This window comes from Anomaloglossus baeobatrachus, chromosome 2, assembly GCF_048569485.1.
Source record: "Anomaloglossus baeobatrachus isolate aAnoBae1 chromosome 2, aAnoBae1.hap1, whole genome shotgun sequence".
NCBI lineage: Eukaryota > Metazoa > Chordata > Amphibia > Anura > Aromobatidae > Anomaloglossus > Anomaloglossus baeobatrachus.
In genome coordinates this window covers 85,544,913-85,567,184 of record NC_134354.1, presented here as the reverse complement: position 1 = coordinate 85,567,184, position 22,272 = coordinate 85,544,913, and the positions used below count along the sequence as shown (strand labels likewise).

General features: G+C 47.6%; 1 protein-coding gene across 5 annotated transcripts in view; it reads left to right on the top strand.

The window, feature by feature from the left end:
* The window catches only part of LOC142290977 (NACHT, LRR and PYD domains-containing protein 12-like), a 1,131,354-nt gene that overhangs the window by 737,526 nt on the left and 371,556 nt on the right, over positions 1-22,272 (top strand). For all 5 annotated transcript variants that reach the window (XM_075335136.1, XM_075335138.1, XM_075335137.1 and 2 more), the window contains one exon: positions 9,462-9,632. In XM_075335136.1, coding sequence (XP_075191251.1) covers positions 9,462-9,632 — 171 coding nt within the window. The remainder of the gene's footprint in view (positions 1-9,461; positions 9,633-22,272) is intronic.

The window sequence follows — 22,272 nt, the reverse complement described above, 5'->3', positions numbered from 1 at the left end:
ATGTCCCAGCATGGTGTTCGTTTGTCCATAAAACATACATTTCTGAATCATTTGAATAGAGGGCCACTGGAGCCGGTGGTGTTGGTGGAGGAGGAGGAGGGCAAGGCCAACACCCAAATGGCCACATTGGCAATAGCACTGTAAAGTGTTATGGAGTACGTATTCCAACTTTCACACTAATGATATAGGGGATGCAGAAAACTACAAATGACTGCCATCCCTCCCCAATGTATGTTACAGGGCCCACCTGAGAGCCTTAAGAAGTCTGAGATTTGAGGACAGCCAGTGGCCCTTTCTACATTTGAGTAGAGGGCCACTGGAGCCGGTTGTGCTGGTGGAGGAGGAGGAGGGCAAGGTCAACATCCCAACGGGCACATTGTTGCTGACCTTTCAAAGTGCTGTCAAATATGTCCCAAAAAGGAAGTGTGAGACAGACACCAATATAATGTATAAGTTACAGCCCTTTCTAATCGAAAAAGAAGGAAAAATGTAAAAAATGAAACGTGTGAACATATGCTAAAGTGTTTTTTTTTTTTGGAGGCCGGGGCTTGATTTGACGTTTTAGTGCAGTTATTAGGCACTAGAAACTGTTTCTTAGCAATTTGCCCTCTTTTACTTTGGTTTGAGAGCTGTTCTGGCGACTACGTAAACGCCGCATGCTGCTCTGACCACATTATTTAAAAGACACCAGAAATGCAGTGAGGCACCTTCTACAGGCTGTGCCCATACTGTTTCAGCCTTTTCCCATCCATTTCAGCCTTTTCCTCGGTCACCACAGGTCACCGACAGGTCCGACGCAAAATTGTTCTGGTTTCCCATAGACTTACATTGGGGGTCGAATATTCGTGAATACTCGAATAGCAGCGAGGTATTTGTCGGATATCCGTTGAAGCGAATAATAGGGTATTCAATCATCCCTATTAAATAACAAAACACAATTTCCTAAATGTTAAGGTCATTGTGTAGTCCTATGTGATTATTTCCTAACATGAGGAAACTAGCAGTATTTTAAGCTTATCTCATAAATTGATTTTTTTCAAAAGCACATAAAAAATGTAAATGAGATAAATGTAAAATAACACTGATCGAAATTAGAGAACACTTTCACATACCTGCAAGTTATTGGTGTTTATCTGGCACTTGGTGCTAACTTACTTAAGGCCTCCAACACACATCCTTGCCTCCGGTACGTGTTTGGTACGTTTTTGCACGTACCGGCGGCACGGAGACACATTGACCAATGTTACCCTATGGAAGATGGCACACACACGTAAAATCTTATGGAACGTGTGTCCGTGTGGTTAGTACGTGTGTGCGTTTTTCCACACGGTCAAGATGTCCGTTTTTGGCCGTCAGCACGCAGGCACGGACCCGCTAAAGTCAATGGGTCCGTGCCTGCACGGACGGTACACGTAGCATGTCCGTGTGCAGCATGTTTCGTCCGTGTGCGTTTTAAACGAGCGATGTTGCTCATTTTTTTTTTTTAAAGTCAGTCTACGTACCTTTTTTCTGATGTTCTCAGTCATTCTCCCTTGAGCGCTCGGTCTGTTTCTTCCCCTTGCTCATACTTACCGCTCCCCGATCACCAGAGCGGCGAGGAACAGCTGTGCAGAAAATACGCGGCTTCAATTACTTTGAAAATGCCGGCCGCTCATTAATCAATCTCGTATTCCTTGCTTCCCCCGCCTACAGGCTTCTATGATTGGTTGCAGTTAGACACGCCCCCACGCTGAGTGACAGCTGTCTCACTGCAACCAATCACAGCAGCCGGTGGGCGTGTCTATGCTGTGCAGTAAAATAAATAATTAAATAATTTAAAAAAACGGCGTGCGGTTCCCCCCAATTTTGATACCAGCCAAGATAAAGCCATACGGCTGAAGGCTGGTATTCTAAGGATGGGGAGTTCCACGTTATGGGAAGCCCCCCAGCCTAACAATATCAGCTAGCAGCCGCCCAAAATTGCCGCATACATTAGATGCGACAGTTCTGGGACTGTACCCGGCTCTTCCCGATTTGCCCTGGTGCGTTGGCAATCGGGGTAATAAGGAGTTAATGGCAGCCCATAGCTGCTAATAAGTCCTAGATTAATCATTGCAGACGTCTGAGACACCCCCAATGGTTAACCTGTATTGTAAAGTTAATAAACACTTACAGTTAAAAAATCCTTTATTTTAAATAAGAAACACTAAGAAATACCCTCCTTCACCACTTTATTAAGTCCCCAAAAACCCATCCATGTCCGACGTAATCCATGGAGGTCCCGCGACACTCTCAGTTCTGCTACATGAAGGTGACAGGAGCTGCAGAAGAACACCGCTGCTCCTGTCAGCTCCACGCAGCAACTGAAGAGAGCCACGCGATTAGCTGAGCTGTCACTGAGGTTACTCGCGGCCTCCGCTGGATCCTCCAACAGTGACAGCAAGTCGCCCGAGTGACAGCGATGAAGTCACAGGTGAGTTGCGGTCACGGGTGGAGGACTCCAGCTAGCCGTGGGTAAGCTGAGTGACGGCAGCGCTAATCGCGCTGCTCACTTCAGTCACTCTGGGGATTAGCGGTCACCGGTGAGTTCTTCACGGGTGACCGCTAATCAGTACACACAGACAGAGCCGTGGGATAATAATGAAGTCGGGTGAAGTTCACCCAAGTTCATTCTCATCGCGCAACTCTGCTGTCAGCCGACATGTATCAACCACATTGTGCATCACACACACGGAACATTTCACATGGACATTACACGTATGCATATACAGCCATTCCACACGCACACACGGCAAGCATATGCCATCACACGGATGTCACACGTACCGGAGAAACGCCCATAAAAAACAGACCACAGACCCTAAAAACAGAACGTGACACACGTACGTTTTTTTATGCGGAAGTGTGTTTTAGGCCTAAAGGAGTGGTTCACTCATTTTGCAACTTTTCCCTATCAGTTTACATAACTATTTCAGGGATATTCTAAATTAGCTTTTATTTTCAGTTTTGGCTACCCGCCCTCTCAGTGCTGATTACATGACCCCCTGCTGCTGTGGCCACTGGCATTCGCTGATGTCACGTCAACTTCTGGGCTCTCGGTGTTAAGGGTGCTTTACACGCTGAGACATCGCTAGCGTTTGCTAGCGATGTCAAGTGCGATAACACCGGCCCCCGTCGTACGTGTGATATGTGGTGATCGCTGCCGTAGCGAACATTATCACTACGGCAGTGTCACACGCACATACCTTGTCAGCGACGTCGCTGTGACCACCGAACAATCCCTCCTTCAAGGGGGAAGTGCGTTTGGCGTCATAGCGACGTCACTGTGGCGTCACTAAGCGGCCGGCCAATAGAAGCGGAGGGGCGGAGATGAGCAGGACGTAACATCCTGCCCACTTCCTTCCTTCCGCATTGCCGGTGAACGCAGGTAAGGAGATGTTCGTCGTTCCTGCGGTGTCACACATCGCTAGTGCCCAAACAACAATATTTTGTTTTAGAAAGACCTCTCCAAAACCAACGATTTTTACCACTTTTGGGATTATTGAAGGTCGCTCGTATGAGTCACATGCTGCGATGTCGTTAACGGTGCCGGATGTGCGTCACAAACACCGTGACCCCGACGATATATTGTTAGTGATATTGCAGCATGTAAAGCACCCTTTAATGTTGCTTCAGCAGCTACAGCTGCCAATCAACCTGAGTGACTGGGCTGTGGGCTGTGTTTCACCGCTTGTCACAGCCTAGCATCGAAAGGAGAAGATCAGGGCAGGGAGCAGATCAGGGCAATGAACAGAGCAAGGTAGGGAACAGCAGAGCAGCACAGGAAGCACAGCAGCTCAGGGTATACATAGCAGAGCTGCGCAAGGAGCAGGGCAGTGAACAGACCAGTGCAGGGAACTGAATAGAGCAGCCCAGGGAGCTCTCGGAGTTGATGTTACCTCAGCAACACCACTGGCAACTCACCCTGATTGACTAGGCTGTTGGCAGTGTTTCACTACATGTCACAGCCCAGCTTCAAGAGGATGGTTTACATGTTTACCCATCCTGCAGCTATGTGCGGTACAGGCTGGTGCCAGGATTGAGAGGAGAGAGAGGAGGGCTCATTTGGTTGGAGTTAGGTGAGTATCAGATCGCACTGCCCAGACTGGCCGCCTGCTCTCCTGAGAGAAGAGAAGCCAGCCGTTCCGTGCAGAGCAGGGAACAGAGCAGAGCAGGGAACAGAACAGAGCAGAGTAGGGAGCAGAGCAGCGCAGGGAACAAAGAGCAACACAGATAACAAAGCAGCGCAGGTAACAGAGTAATGCAGAGAGCAGTGCAGTGCATGGAATAGAGCAGAGTAGCGTAGGGAACACAGAGCAGATCAAGGCAGTGAGCAGATCAGGGCAGGGAACAGAGCAGGGCGGGGAACAATGCAGCGCAGGAATCAGGGCAGTGCATGGATTAGAGCAATGCAGGGAACAGCAGAGCAGCACAGGGAGCACAGCATCGCAGGGGATACAGAGCAGGGCAGTGAACAGAGCAGAGGAGGAAACAGAGTAGCGCAGGGGACACAAAGCAGCACAGGGAGCAGAGCAGAGAACAGCAGAGCAGCGCATGAAATAGCCAAGCAGCACAGGGAGTAGAGCAGCAGAGGGAGCAGCACAGGAAACAGAGCAGAGCAGGGAAGTGAGCCAAGCAGGGAACAGAGCAGAGCAGGGAACAGAACAGATCAGCGCAGGGAACAGTGCAGCACAGGGAACAGTGCAGTGCAGGCAGCAGAGCATCACAGGGAACACAGCAGGCAGAGAACACAGCCGCACAGGGGACACAGAGCAACGCAGGGACCATAGCCAGACAGGGAACTCAGAGCAGCCGATCGGGACAGTTCTGGTGTCATCAGATCCATCTGTGTCCCCTCTGCATACTGAGTCCAAGCACGACTCCTCTACTGGACTCCTACTCACAGTTCTCTGTATCTCGCCGCCGCAGGGCGCGACAAAGAATTCAAGGGTATGCAGAGGTGCAGCTCGAAGTCCCGATTTTAACGATGTAGTGGGTGTATCTCTCAGACGCACGGTAATATAATAACTGTGTATAATGTTTTGGAGCCAGGAATATGAACTCCTGCTGGGATAGAGGGTCCTGGATCACCTTTGAAGCTTCTGAAGGTTTTCCAGTTTCCCACCCTTTCCCGTGATGAATGGACATAACCCCCAGGGTGTCTTCCTCTGTCTTTGCAGTGTAATTGGATTTCACACCTTCCCAGGTGCTGAGAGATCTGAGGGGAATCTCTGTGTGTTCAGGGAGGGGGGTGTATGTGTGGGACCAGCTGGCTGACATGACTAGCTGTCATAATCATCTAGCATAATCCTCACAGTCCCCATATAAGGCCTATGGGAAACAGGGGTAGAACAAATGGGTAGAAGCAAGCGCTACATACTTACCGATCACCGGGGCAGCTGTCACACTGCTCCCGCGTGTAACACCTGCCTGGATCAACAGACTCAGGTAGGATGTAATGGACAGACTAGAGGGAAGCCCCTCACCAAGCAGGACCCCAGAACCCTGAAACCCTTTAACCCCTTTACAGGGATTTGGAATTACACAGGGCCCTAGAGATCTCTACTCGTGGAAGGCTGCAGTCCGATGAAAGTAGTCGTCAGGTCAAACCAGGAACAGCAGAACAGGGACAGATTCGGCAGGCAAAGGCGTAAACAGAAAGCGTAGCAGTGGTCAGATCCGGGTCGGACAGCGAGGTACAAAACAGCAGACAGAAGGGTAGTCAACAACAAGCAAGTCAGCGCACAGTAATCACAAAACAAACAGCACATGAGCCAGAATCAGAACTATCTCTGGCAGAGGTCAGCAGACAGGAGGGGGAATGAGAAGGGTGTGGTGTCTTCCCATTAGCTGTAGCTGAATGATGGTGCTTCAGCTGGGAGACACCCGCCACCAACAGTCAGCCAGCGGTACTGCAGATCCCAAGATAACCCAGCCCAGTGGATGATCGGAGCCTGCGCCCACCGGTGCTGCTGACATCGACTCCTCTCCCATCACCAGCACCATCCACGGTAGGAACACAGCGTCGCCTGGCGATCAGAGCAGAAGTCGCTGGAGCAGACTCCGGCGTTGACGTAACATCGCGGCAGCTCTTTGTTCTTCCCAAGCCAGCTGCTTATTAGCCTCATTTCATATTTACTGCTTCCCTACTCACCAGCGTCTGTGATTGGTTGCAGTCAGACACGCTGAGTGACAGCTGCCTGACGGCAACCAATCACAGCCGCCGGTGGGTGGGTCTATACAGTACAATAAATAATTTAAAAAAACGGCGTCTGCTCCCTCCCAATTTTGATACCAGCCAAGATCAAGCCTCACAGCTGGCTTGTATTCTCAGGCTGGGGAGGCCCACGTTATTGGGAGCCCACAGTCTTAAAATTTCAGTCAGCAGCCATTAGATGCGACAGCTCTAGGACTTTACCCAACTCATCTCGAATGACCTGGTGTGGTTGCAAACAGGGTAATATATGGGGTTGATTCCAGCTGTGTAATGTCACCTGGCATCAAGCCCTGGGGTTAGTGATGTCACGGCATCTATTAGATACCCAACATTACTAACCCAGTCAGTAATAAAAAAAATAGACGACAAACAAATTTTTATTTGAAAAAACACTCTCCAAAACATTCCCTCTTTCACCAATTTATTGAAAAGAAAAAACAACTCCGGGTCCGGTGTAATCCAATAACGGGGTCCCACGACGTTCCATACTCACTGTCCCAGTCAATGAAGAACAGAATGTTTCCTATTTGCTGGGAGAGCAGTGCAGTGACCTAAGCTAACATCATTAGATCAGCCCAGGTCACTGCAGTGATAAGGAGCGTTGACTTCATGAGGTTAGCTACAGTAGGTACATTACCTGGGTGATGAATGTCGCTGCACTCCTGATATCAGCGTTTGTCACTGACTTCCATTGTCCGCAGCGTTCACATGCGAAGTATCGCAAGCATCCTGTGATGTCACCGCCAGTCACAGTCTTGGGTTGCCTTTCGAGACTTGATGTGATAACGCGGCGGGCATGGAAGTCAGTGACGAACGCAGACATCAGGAGTGCAGGACTTAATCACCGCAAGATAATGAGCTTTGCTAGCCTCCTAATGTCTGAGTGAAAACTGTGGAAAAAGAAAGCGCAATAGGGTCTTACCCCAATATATATAGGGTGAAGCAAAGAATAATCCTACTCACCAATTCGGGTTGTGACAGTCACAACACTTATAGCAGCATGTAACACCAAGTCCCGGCAGCGGTCCCCATGAGGCAGATAACAGAGAGTAGTAGAGAATGGGTTTCACAGCCGCGCCAAAAGAGAGATTTGATGATTCTTTGCTGGTTTGTCCTGAAGAAGGGAGCTGTGTTCTCCTGAAACGCGTAGACTTGACCTGTTATGAAATAAAAGAAACATTAATCTGAGAAGAATCCAGTAGTCTTTTGGCGCGGCTGTGAAACCCATTCTCTACTACTCTCTGTTATCAGCCTCCTAATGTCGGCACTCATCATCCCTATAGCTGCTTGCATTGCTGGGCAGGCTGATGCTGACACACTGCAGGGCTGGCACGAGAGTGGGACACAGACTGCAGGGGCACCCAACAGAAGTCACATGGAAGTGGTTCCGTGCAGCTTCTGGGGATTTTGCAGATCCATTGACTTGTATTGAGTCACGGTCTGTTATTACGGAACATAATAGTACATATTCTATAATAACGAAACGGACATAAGACATCTGATGTGTTTTTTTGTAGGAACTGATACATACGGAACTGCTTCAGTGTGCTATCCGATCCTACACAAAAGACATTGACAGGATGGTCCGCAAAAAAAACAGGAACTAAACACGACAAATGAAACGGCCGTCTGAATGAGCCCTTAATCATAAAATCTAGGATCAAAACAAATGAGCAAATAGTAAATAAATGAATAGTAATAGTACATGTGTGACGCCCTGGCACTGCCAGGAGGTCACAGAAAAACACACACCCCACACAACACCATCCCACATCAGGTACCATCTGCCACAAAACCCTAGCCACCCCCCTCAGGGTAGGAAGGACACACCAGTGGGCGGGACCAGGCGGATTGGGAGCACCCACCTAGGGGTCTTGAGAATCTGGGGGAGGGAACCAGTTCAGTTCAGTGCGAGTTGTGAGTTGAAGTTCAAGTTGGGAGTTAAGTGGAAGTGCAAGTACGAGGAGAGTCAAGTTTGAGCCTAGTGAAGGCTAGCCAGGTTAGTGGCCCTGGTCTACTGGCTAGGTGGCAAGCAGAGGACCGTGTCCAAAGGCGACGGGAGTCCGGTCACGGGAAATCCAAAGTGAACTGGGGCAAAAGTGCCGGAGGAAGGGACATTGGTACACCAGCCGGGTGTGGGAACCGTATACACCCTGAAGCGGCAGCCGGCCACTGACACCTTGGTTGACCAGCAGACTTGTGTGCATTTATTCAATTGTGAGTACACCAATACCCTCCGGTCCGGCCCGGTGCATCACCACCAACAGCCATCACCTCCCGTGTTCTGGACACTGAGCCCTGGGGCATGCACCCCTACCCACGGAGGGGTTAACATCCAGCTGCCACACCATCGCCCCTGGGTGCTCCCCAACAGCAGCGGTGGTACTCCACCTTATCATACACCGTGGGTGGCATCACGAACTGTCTACAACAATCCCCTGTACATATTACATCCCCTTCTTATTTGAGTGTCTGCACGACTCCCGGGTTCGGAGATCCCTCGAGCCACAACGGATCCGAACAGCCCGGCTGCTGACATGGGGGCGGCACACATGTAAATAACAGAGGGTACTTAATTGACACTATTTTGATCAAAATAGTGTAAAAGCCAATGTATACCCCAATCAGGATGGTCCCTAACTCTTGTCTACCTTGCTACATGCCAGCAGGCCTCAAAATAGACGGGGCAGAGCGGTACCCAGGCCTGACTCTTACAACACCTACCCTCGTAGTATAAATCACACATCAGTAATGGCTTTCAGATGAGTCTCCCTAATAGTGTAAAATACAGATATGGCAGACATGAAAAAAAAAAACAGCCCTAGTGTGGCGGTAGTAGGAGATCCATATGTGACATGTAATAATGTAGAAACAAGAGGGGCATGGAGGACACATGAGTCCTGGATAATATAAAGTAGCATTTTTAGCAGCTGAAGCAGCTGATAACTGGTGTTATACAGTAAGTACTTCCCCTAGCATAATTATATTGGTAGATAATGCTGCAATAATCACTGATTTATGACATACCATAAAGAACAATATGTATATGTGGAGCATGGATTTGGCAGTTTCCTGACATCCACCATACACCAGAGGCGGCTTCTAGTGATGACATTTATGGATCTTAGTACCATCCGGGGACATTCTCTTGTTCAGTCATAATCTATGGATTTTATTCTGGTGATCTGTTGAATTGTCACCCACATCTCATCTGCTTTTCTTACAGATTAGATTACAATGAACTTACAGACACATCCTGCATCCAGTTGGCCTCTATAATAAGGAATTGCCAGTCTCTGAAGACACTCAACCTGTCTGGTAACGGTCTGTATGGTCCTCAATTCTGTGACCTGGTGAAGGCGCTGTCCAGTCCAGACTGCGGTATAGAGGAATTACGGTGAGTATAAGAGACGGGTACAGGATTGAGAGATGTGGGAGACAAGTTATACATGAATTTTATACTATTTTTTGCTCAGGGCCATTGTTATGTCCATTATATAAACTGCTGACCGCACCTTGTTATGTGACGTCACCACTAATGAGTGAATGTCTTGTTTCTATATCATAAAATGGAGGCTATGAGAAATGTCATTTACAACAATTACTAATACTATTCCTTTATTGTATGTAGAGTCTTATTAGAGTTTGGGGAGATGCTGCATAAATGCTATAATGAAACAGGACATTTTAAGCTTCTATGCTTCCTATGTCGGTGACTACTGGCATCCTGCAATGTGGAGGTCAACTTCACAATATTGGAAATAAAATATATTATTGTAGTCAGGGCCGGCGTCAGCACCCGGCAAACCCGGGCAAATGCCAGGGCCCTGGAGAGCGGGGGGGGTGGCCCACTCGGCCTTGTCAGTTCTGCTGTCCCTTGGCCGGGGCCCACTCGCCTTACAGTTCTGCTGCCCCCGGGCCGAGTTGCGGGGACCGCAGTCCTCGGCAGCAATTTGCAGCGCCGTCCCTTTAAGGCGCGCAGACATCCTGGTTTGAACTTCATCTGTGGGCGGAGCTACCGCACGGCGTCCTGCTCAGTCCCACAGATGAAGGAGGCGAGCTTCTGTCCGGCGCTGTGTGGGCCCCCTCTCCACCATGACCTAAGCGGTAAGTGCCCTCCCCGCCTCCCGATTACGGGCCCCGGTGAGCTGCATGTGCTTCTACCCCCCTAGATGTATGCCCTGCCAATCCCCCCCCCCACCGACCCCCCCGGTGCCGTGTGTGCTGGCCCCGCAGAGCCGCGTGTGCGGGCCCTGCAGAGTTATATGTGTGGGCCCTGCATGTATGCAGCAGAGTTATGTGTGCGGGCCCCGCATGTATGCAGCAGAGTTATGTGTGTGGGCCCCACATGTATGCAGCAGAGTTATGTGTGTGGGCCCCGCATGTATGCAGCAGAGTTATCTATGTGGGCCCCGCATGTATGCAGCAGAGTTATGTGTGAGCCCCGCATGTATGCAGCAGAGTTGTGTGTGGGCCCCGCATGTATGCAGCAGAGTTGTGTGTGGGCCCCGCATGTATGCAGCAGAGTTGTGTTTGTTTGTCTGTCTGTATGCAGCAGAGTTGTGTGTGTCTATGTCTGTAAGTGTATATGACTGTATAGATTTGTCTGTTTATATGTATTTTTGTGAGTTTGTCTTTAAATATGTATATGTACGTGTTCGTATCTGTGTCTGCGTGTGGATGGGGCCCACTGGGACTCTTCCGCCCGGGGCCCACAAAAACCCCATTTATAAGGCAACCCCATTTATAAGGCAAGAAATCCCACTTATTAAACCTGACAGGGCACACCTGTGAAGTGAAGACCATTTCTAGTGACTACCTCTTGAAGCTCATCAAGAGAATGCCAAGAGTGTGCAAAGCAGTAATCAAAGCAAAAGGTTGCTACTTTGAAGAACCTAGAATATAAGACATATTTTCAGTTGTTTCACACTTTTTTGTTCAGTATTTTATTCCACATGTGTTAATTCATAGTTTTTATGCCTTCAATGTGAATCTACAATTTTCAGAGTCATGAAAAAAACGAAAACTCTTTGAATGAGGTGTGTCCAAACTTTTGGTCTGTACTGTATATATATACTGAACAAAAGTATAAATGCAACATTTATTTTCCTTATGATTATTCATAAGCTGAACTTTAAAATCTAAGACTTGTCTATGCACATAAAAGGCTTTTTTCTCTCAAATATTGTTCACAAATTTGTCTAAAGGTGGTGTTTCACAAGACGATATATCTAACGATATGTCGTCGGGGTCACGGAATTCGTGACACACATCCGGTATTGTTAGAGATATCGTAACGTGTGACACCTCAGTCCGAACGACTGTTAACAAGCAAAAATACTCACTTTATCGTTGCTCGTTGACACGTCGTTCATTTTCATAATGGCATCCCTCCTTCTGTGCTCCGGTTGTTCATCGTTCCCGAGGCAGCACACATCGCTACGTCTGACACGTACGACGAACACAGCTTACCTGCGTCCCGCCGGCAATGAGGAACGTGGAAAAAGGAGGTGGGCGGGATGTTTACGTCCCGCTCATGTCCGCCCCTCCGTTTCTATTGGTCAGCCGCTGTGTGACGTCGCTCTGACGCTGAACGTCCCTCCCCCTTCAGGAAGAGGTTGTTTACCACCCACAGCGAGGTCGTGTGGGAGATAAGTACGTGTGACAGGGGTAAACGACCTTGTGCACCACGGGCAATGAATTGCCCGTGACGCACAAACGACGAGGGCTGGTGCGATCGCTCATGCGATCGCACGATAAATCATCCCATGTAACGCCGCTTTAAGGCTATTTGCGCACTAGAAAGTGATTTTTCTCAAGAAAATTTCTTGAGAAACTTCTGGGAGTTGAAGATTACCGCACCTGCTGTAAAAAAAATGCACCAAATCCCCGGGAAAAACGCATGCGTTTTTACCGCGGATTTGCCGCGGTTTTACCGCGGTTTTGCAATGGTTTTTCCGCAGGTTGGTCCCTGCGTTTTTTTTTATGCTGTAACTGCAATGAATAATTTAGATAATAGATAGATAATCGATAGACAGACAGATAATGGATAGAGGGAAAGATGGATAGATGAATAGATAGATAGATAGATAGATAGATAGATGAGAAAGACCTGTATAATGTCCCACCTCCCTGCATTTTCTAAGCTGGCACCCTTTAGTGACTTTCATGTGGCACTATGGGGTGCTTAGCCTTGTATTTAGCCATAAAATAAATAATTTAAAAAGAAACGACGTGAGGTCCCTCCATCTTTTGTAGCCAGCTAGGGTAAAACAGACGGCTGCAGCCTGCAAACCACAGCTGTCAGCTTCACCTTGGCTGGTAATCCAAAACAGAGGGCATCCCACGCTGTTATTTTACATTAAATAAATAATTTAAAACAAAAAACGTGGGGTCCCCCCCAAATTGGATCACCAGCCAAGGTAAAGCGGACAGAGTCATGAAAATAAAGAAAACTCTTTGAATGAGGAGGTGTGTCCAAACGTTTGGTCTGTATTGTGTATATATATCTCTATATCTATAATATACTTGTATATACAATGGGTATGGAAAGTATTCAAACCCCTTTAAATTTTTCATTCTTTGTTTCATTGTAGCCATTTGGTAAATTCAAAAAAGTTCTTTTTTTTTTCCTCATTACCCCTTCAGCCCCCGGGCATTTTGCGTTTTTCCATTTGTTTTTTCTCTCTCCTTCTTCCGAGAGCCGTAGCTTTTTTGTTTTTCCGTCAATCTTGCCATATGCGAGCTTGTTTTTTGCGAGACGAGTTGTAGTTTTAAATTAAACCATAAGTTTTACCATATAGTGTACTGGGAAATAGCAAAAAAATCCAAGTGTGGAAAAATTGCAAAAAAAAGTGTGATCGCACAATAGTTTTTGGAATATTTTATTCACAATGTTCACTATATGGTAAAACCAATGTGTCCACTGTGATGCCTCAGGTCGGTGCAAATTTGTAGACACCAAACATGAATAGGTTTACTTGTATCTAAGGCAGAGGCGTACATAGAAATCATGGGACCCCATTGCAAGAGTCTGAATGCCCCCCCCCTCCACCGTTAAAAAACAAACAAAATATTATCATAATCATTATACATGTTACTGGGGTGTGGCACACGTTACTGGGGGCGCTTATAGTCAGAAATACACATACTACTACATAGTGTTACTGAGACATCAGTCACCATATAAAGGCCAATAACACAATGCAAAATAATGCCACCACACCATGACCAAATATCACCACATAGAGTCTGAATATAACCACCGTCCTGTTACTCAGCAAAGTCCACACCACAAATCCCCAAAAAATCTGCAATATGTGAACCTGGCCTAAAGTAGCAATGTCCTTCTTTATGCCCCAAATTTTCACATCTGTCTCCCCCATTTAATGGTAAGGATTATGATCCTCTTTATTGCCTAAGGCTATGTGCCCACGGGAGTTTGTACTTGTGGATATATCCGCAGGATTCCCACAGCTGCTCGCCAGAATACGCAGCTATTTTTAGCTGCGGTAGTACAGCGAAATAGCTGCGGTAAACCTACGGACATTCATGCGACCTACCTGCGGAAGTCCCGGCCTCTATCTCCATAGTGGAGGGCCGGGATTTCAGCAGGTAATTCCGCAGAAATAATTGACATGCAATTGACATCCGCAGCATATTCCGCAGCCGCACGTATCCGCAGCATGGACACAGCACTCCCGATGTCCCATGGGATAACATGGAGAGTATCTGTACATGCTGAAACCTGTGGATTTATCTGGAAAATCCAGAAAATCCGCGGATTTTCCGCAGTTAAATCCGCAGGTTTAATCTCCCGTGGGCACATAGCCTTAGGAACTATAGTAAAACTCTACAAAGTACAGGGATAATACACACACAGAGTGATGGTACAGGGGCAATACACACACACATACACAGTGATGGCACAGCACAGGGGTAACACACACAGTGATGGCACAGCAGAGGGACAACACACACACACAGTGATGGCACAGCAGAGGGATAACACACACACAGTGATGGGACAGCACAGGGGCAACACACACAGTGATGGCACAGCACAGGGGCAACACACACAGTGATGGCACAGCACAAGGGTAACACACACAGTGATGGCACAGCAGAGGGACAACACACACACACAGTGATGGCACATCAGAGGGATAACACACACACAGTGATGGGACAGCACAGGGGCAACACACACAGTGATGGCACAGCACAGGGGCAACACACACAGTTATGGCACAGCACAGGGGCAACACACACAGTGATGGCACAGCACAGGGGCAACACACACACAGTGATGGCACAGCACAGGGGCAACACACACAGTGATGGCACAGCAGAGGGACAACACACACACACAGTGATGGCACATCAGAGGGATAACACACACACAGTGATGGGACAGCACAGGGGCAACACACACAGTTATGGCACAGCACAGGGGCAACACACACAGTGATGGCACAGCACAGGGGCAACACACACACAGTGATGGCACAGCACAGGGGCAACACACACACAGTGATGGCACAGCACAGGGGCAACACACACACACAGTGATGGCACAGCACAGGGTAGTTTTTCTGTAGTGTTACAGGCAGACATTTGTACATTATAATACTCACCTGCTCCTGTGCTGTGAGAGATGATGATAGTGGCTCAGGCCTCCCTGCTGCACTTTCTGTGAGTCTTCCTGGCTGCTCCTCCTGTCCTCTGCTTTTTCTTTCTATTCCTTCTGTTCTCTACTTCTCACTGTTTTTTCTGCTCTCTGTTTGCTTTTCTCTTTTTTCTGTGGTCTCTACTCCTTCTTCACTCCAGCACTGTTTTCTTTTTCATCATTTCATTCTCCCGTGGCTGTACTGAACAAGCTCTGCCCCCTCTCCTGATTGGCTGTTCTCCTCCTGGCAAAGAAGTTTCTGCCTTGCCACTCCCTCCTCTTCAGCACAGGCCGTGCACAGTGTGCAGTGTGGGCGAGTCTGAATCTCTGCGTTGGCTAGTCTGCAGCTATACAAACAGTGGCGGCTACCAGCGGCGTTAATCAGCTGCTTAGTGACAGCCCCGGGGGGCGTTATGCATGAAAGTGAAAACGCACACACCACGGGCAGCCACCAGGAATTTCAGGGCCCCATACTGCCAAAATTTTCGGGTCCCCCTTCAGACTCCACCACAGCTCCGCCTCCACCCCTCAAACCTTCGGCAATAGAAAAAATTGGTTCCAGCATCACGTCCAAGAAATAAGGTTAAAAAACAATTTTATTCCATAAGGTTAAAACCAACACTAGGTTGGATGAACATCCACGAAGTATAAAACAATGGCTGACGTGTTTCAAACCTAAAAGACATTCTTAGTCTAAAGGCCCCGTTACACGCAACGACATATCTAACGATATGTCGTCGGGGTCACGGAATTCGTGACGCACATCTGGTGTCGTTAGCGACGTCGTTGCGTGTGACACGTCCGAGCGAGTGTTAACGATCAAACATTCTCACCTAATCGTTGATCGTTGACACGTCGTTCATTTTCAAAATCTCGTTGGTCGTTGTGGACGTAGGTTGTTCGTCGTTCCTGAGGCAGCACACATTGCTACATGTGACACCCCGGGAACGACGAACAACAGCTTACCTGCGTCCTCCGGCAACGAGGTGGGTGTGTCGTTAATGCGGCTGGTCACCGCCTCTCCACTTCTATTGGTCGGCCGCTGTGTGATGTCGTTGTGACGGCGCACGAACCTCCCCCTTAAGGAAGACGTTGTTCGCCGCCCACAGCGATGTCGATAGGCAGGTAAGTATAGTGTGACGGGTCCTAGCGATGTTGTGTGCCACGGGCAGCGATTTGCCCGTAACGCACAAACGACGGGGGCGGGTGCTTTCACGAGCAACATCGCTAGCGATGTCGCTGTGTGTAAAGCCCCCTTTAGATATATCCTGCTTGATTTGCACAAGTAAGTTATGGAATAAAATTGGTTTTTAACCTTACTTCTTGGACGTGATGCTGGAAACAGGTTTTTTCTATTTCCGGACTTTGCCTCTTTGAACATGGAGCCGACCTCCCTGCACCGTTTTACAGAGAAAAGATCCAGGTGATGAATTTACAGGTGAGCTGAGATCCTCCTTTGCATACTTACCTCAAACCTTCCACAGTCCCACCATCACTCCAATCTCCAATTCTGCAAGCAGTCCTCACCAATCAACCATTAACCGCTAGTCGTCATTTTGACACCCGAAAAAAGCTGCATGCACCATTTTTTGGGTCATAAAAAGGACGACCCCAGACAGAATCGGCAACCATATGTGTATATATCTAATAGATAAAGCTGAGTGTATGTGTGTATGCGTATGTGTGTGTGTGTGTGTGTGTGTGTGTGTGTGTGTGTGTGTGTGTGTGTGTGTATGTATGTCCGCTAAAGGAATCCGCACCATCGCATTTACAATCACGAAATTTTGCACAGACACCCCATGTTACTCAGGGAACGTCATAGACTATTTTTCAAGGGGAAAATATAACCCGCGCTTTACAGTTATTCATCAAAAAAATTCCTTATATTAAAGTTAATGGAGCTGGGAGGTGAGGTCAATTATAGGAGCTGTGAGTCGTTGCTATAGGCAACAAAGGACATTTTTCGTGTAAGAACCTTATGTGTGAGGTAATATATCGGTGGAGAGACGGATAGAGAGAGACAGAGAGAGATAGAGACAGACAGACGGGGAATGAGGGAGACACACCAGCAAAGAGAGAGACAGACAGACAAGGAAAGAGATACTGGCAGGGAAAGAGACAGACTGGCAGGGAAAGAGACAGACTGGCAGGGAAAGAGACAGACTGGCAGGGAAAGAGACAGACTGGCAGGAAAAGACACAGACTGACAGAGAAAGTAAGACTGGCAGGGAAAGAGTCAGACAGACAAGGAATATGAGAGACAGACAGGGAAAGAGACAGACAGACAGGGAAAGAGACAGACAGGGAATGAGTGAGACAGACAGGGAATGAGTGAGACAGACAGGGAATGAGTGAGACAGACAGGGAATGAGTGAGACAGACAGGGAATGAGTGAGACAGACAGGGAATGAGAGAGACAGACAGGGAAGGAGAGAGACAGACAGGGAAGGAGAGAGACCTACAAGGAAGGAGAGAGACCTACAAGGAAGGAGAGAGACAGACAAGGAATGAGAGAGACAAACAGGGAATGAGAGAGACAAACAGGGAATGAGAGAGACAAACAGGGAATGAGAGAGACCGACAGGGAATGAGAGAGACCGACAGGGAATGAGAGAGACAGAGAAATAGACAGACTGACAGGGAAATAGACAGACTGGCAGAGAAAGAGACATTGTGGCAGGGAAAGAGACATTGTGGCAGGGAAAGAGACATTGTGGCAGGGAAAGAGACATTGTGGCAGGGAAAGAGATATTGTGGCAGGGAAAGAGACAAACTGGCAGGGAAAGAGACATTCTGTCAGGGAAAGAGACAGATTGGCAGGGAAAGAGACAGACTGGCAGGGAAAGAGACAGACAGAGACATCCAGACAGAGACTACATGCAGTTATGCACACTATACATTATTACCTCATCTTGCAGTTCTGATCAGTGCAGAGCAGGAGAGAAACCACACAGGGACTTGCATGGAGGCTACAGCAGCTGAACATCAGGACCTGCATGTTCACTGGTCAAGTGATCAGGAACAGGATTAGTTAGATGACGTCCTTCACCGCAGCCTCCATAGTACATTTTTTGTCCTGCACTGATCACATACAGTTAAGTCCAGAAATATTTGGACAGTGACACAATTTTCGCAAGTTGGGCTCTGCATGCCACCACATTGGATTTGAAATGAAACCTCTACAACAGAATTCAAGTGCAGATTGTAACGTTTAATTTGAAGGTTTGAACAAAAATATCTGATAGAAATTGTAGGAATTGTACACATTTCTTTACAAACACTCCACATTTTAGGAGGTCAAAAGTAATTGGACAAATAAACCAAACCCAAACAAAATATTTTTATTTTCAATATTTTGTTGCGAATCCTTTGGAGGCAATCACTGCCTTAAGGCTTGAACCCATGGACATCACCAAACGCTGGGTTTCCTCCTTCTTAATGCTTTGCCAGGCCTTTACAGCCGCAGCCTTCAGGTCTTGCTTGTTTGTGGGTCTTTCCGTCTTAAGTCTGGATTTGAGCAAGTGAAATGCATGCTCAATTGGGTTAAGATCTGGTGATTGACTTGGCCATTGCAGAATGTTCCACTTTTTTGCACTCATGAACTCCTGGGTAGCTTTGGCTGTATGCTTGGGGTCATTGTCCATCTGTACTATGAAGCGCCGTCCGATCAACTTTGCGGCATTTGGCTGAATCTGGGCTGAAAGTATATCCCGGTACACTTCAGAATTCATCCGGCTACTCTTGTCTGCTGTTATGTCATCAATAAACACAAGTGACCCAGTGCCATTGAAAGCCATGCATGCCCATGCCATCATGTTGCCTCCACCATGTTTTACAGAGGGTGTGGTGTGCCTTGGATCATGTGCCGTTCCCTTTCTTCTCCAAACTTTTTGCTTCCCATCATTCTGGTACAGGTTGATCTTTGTCTCATCTGTCCATAAAATACTTTTCCAGAACTGAGCTGGCTTCATGAGGTGTTTTTCAGCAAATTTAACTCTGGCCTGTCTATTTTTGGAATTGATGAATGGTTTGCATCTAGATGTGAACCCTTTGTATTTACTTTCATGGAGTCTTCTCTTTACTGTTGACTTAGAGACAGATACACCTACTTCACTGAGAGTGTTCTGGACTTCAGTTGATGTTGTGAACGGGTTCTTCTTCACCAAAGAAAGTATGCGGCGATCATCCACCACTGTTGTCATCCGTGGACGCCCAGGCCTTTTTGAGTTCCCAAGCTCACCAGTCAATTGCTTTTTTCCCAGAATGTACCCGACTGTTGATTTTGCTACTCCAAGCATGTCTGCTATCTCTCTGATGGATTTTTTCTTTTTTTTCAGCCTCAGGATGTTTTGCTTCACCTCAATTGAGAGTTCCTTAGACCACATGTTGTCTGGTCACAGCAACATCTTCCACATGCAAAACCACACACCTGTAATCAACCCCAGACCTTTTAACTACTTCATTGATTACAGGTTAACGAGGGAGACGCCTTCAGAGTTAATTGCAGCCCTTAGAGTCCCTTGTCCAATTACTTTTGGTCCCTTGAAAAAGAGGAGGCTATGCATTACAGAGCTATGATTCCTAAACCCTTTCTCCGATTTGGATGTGAAAATTCTCATATTGCAGCTGGGAGTGTGCACTTTCAGCCCATATTATATATATAATTGTATTTCTGAACATGTTTTTGTAAACAGCTAAAATAACAAAACTTGTGTCACTGTCCAAATATTTCTGGCCCTGACTGTAAATCAGTGCAGAGTAGGAGAGAGGGCAACTCTCTATGAGCGACTTGGGCCCCCTCATTGCCCTGATGGCGGCCCCGCCCCCTGGGGCCCGGTGAGCTGAGGGATAAAAGTGAGGGGCCTGGGCTGTCAGCGTCCGGGCCCCTGCCTCCAGCTCACGGGCCCCATAGCAGTGTCGTGGTCTGCCTCTATTAACGGTACGCCACTGATCTAAGGGGTTAAAAAAATTCACAAGTTTGTGCAAAAAAAGTGGCGCACGTTTTGCGCCATTTTCCGAAACCCTTAGCGTTTTCATTTTTTGGGATCTATGGCTCAGTGATGGCTTATTTTTTGCATCTCGAGCTGACATTTTTAACTGTACCATTTTTGCACAGATGCTACATTTTAATCGACTGTTATCGCATTTTGCGCAAAATCTGCAGCGACCAAAAAACGTAATTTTGGCATTTGTAATTTTTTTGCCACTACGCCATCTACCGATCAGAATATTTGATTTTATATTTTGATAGATTGGGCATTTCTGAACGCAGCGATACCAAATATGTGTATGTTTTTTATTTTTTTAACCCTTTAATTTTCAATAGGGCAAATGGGGGGTGATTTGAACTTTAATTTATTTATTTATTTTTTTTAATTTCTTAAAACTTTTTTTTCCTTTATTTTACTAGTGCCCCTAGGTGACTAGGATCAGCAGTCTGATCGCTCTTCCATATCTCCAGATGACAGCTACACAGCTGAGATCTGGAGCAAAGGAGCTCTCCTATTACACACCGCAGTCTGCTGGGTTCTGGGTTAACTGATTCATGATAGCTATAGGCATCATAACATGACCCTGTGATACCATGGCAACCACCGGACGTCACATGATCACACATGTGACTTCCGATGTGGGCGGGGTAAGTTATCCTAAAGGCAGCGGCGCATATACATTTCGCTACCAGAATTTGGCAGCAAGATGAAATACGATTCCACTCGCGACTAGCAGGCACACGTCAGCTGTTGAAATCAGCTGATATGTGTGCGAATCGCAACAGCCTGCCCACGGCAGGCGGCGGGGATTAACCTCACACGATCCATGACATACCCAGTACGTCATGGATCGCTAAGGGGTTAATGTACACACTGCACCCCATCTTGTTAGAAAAAAAACAAAAATGTAGACATTTTTGCACATTTTTTAACCAAGAAAAACTTAAATATCATATGGTCATAAGTATTCAGACTCTTTGCTCAGTATTGAGTAGAGCACCCTTTTGAGCTAGTGCAGCCATGAGTCTTGTTGGGAATGATGCAACAAGCTTTTCACACCTGGATTTGGGGATCCTCTGCTATTCTTCCTTGCAGATCCTCTCCAGTTCTGTCAGGTTGGATGGCGTACGTTGGCGGACAGCGATTTGTAGGTCTTACCTTACCTTTAAGGTCATTGTGTAGTCCTATGTGATTATTTCCTAATATGAGTAAACTAGCAGTATTTTAAGCTTATTTCATAAATTATTTTTTTTCAAAACCACATAATAAAAATGTAAATGAGGTGTATGTAAAATAACACTGATCAAAATTAGAGAACTCTTTCATATACCTGCAGGTTATTGGTCTTAATCTGGTACCTGGTGCTAACTTCCTTAAAGGGGTTGTTCACTCATTTTGCAACTATTAGCTATCAGTTTACATCCCTATTTTAGGAATATTCTAGTTTTGGCGCTATCCCGCCCACTCAGTGCCAATCAAATGATCCCCTGCTGCTGTGGCCGCTGGCATGCGCTGATGTCACATCTATTTCCGGGCTCTCGGAGTTGATGTTACATCAGCAGCTCCAGGGCCCACTCACCCTGATTGACTGTGCTGTGGGCGCGGTTTCACCGCAAGTCACAGCCTAGCATCGAGAGCAGGGTTTACATGCTTACCCATCCTGCAGCTGTGTGTGGTACGTGCCAGCGCCAGGATTCAGAGGAGAGTGAGAGAGAGGAGGGTTCCTTCGTCTGGAGTCGGATGAGTATCGTATTGCACTGCCCAGACCAGCCGCCACCTCTCCTGACAGAGGAAAAGCCAGCCATTCCATGCAGCGCAGGGAGCAGAGCATTGCAGGGAACACAGAGCAGTGCAGGGAACTCAGAGAAGCACAGGGAACATAGAGCGGCACAGCGAACACAGACCAGAGCAACGCAGGGAACACAGAGCAGAGAGCAGCGCTGTGCAGGGGTTACAGAGCAGTGCAGGTAGTGACTCGCCCACCCCAGGGCTATGGGACACCCGGTGCCGGGCCGGACTAGTCCGGGGGACGTCAGTGGTGGCGGGGCCCCGACTCCGTGGCCCTGGTGGGTGACAGTTGTAATAGGGCTGGTGACTTGGGAGCAATTAAAGGATATGTTTCGTGACGCCACCTGTGGTCTGCGGCTATTAAGCCGCCGCTACTGTGTGAGGCCTCCGGGGTGATGTTATGGCAGCAATGGTGGTACTGCTCCCCACAGGTGGAGCGGAACCCCGGGAACACTGTTAGTGCTCGTGAAAGTCTATGGTGTTGTGTGGCTAACATGGTGCAGGGCCGACAGGCAATGAAAGAACCAGGCACAAACAACAGTCTCTTTACCTTCTCCTCTTTTACTTTAAGAACAGTGCAGTCCTGGGAG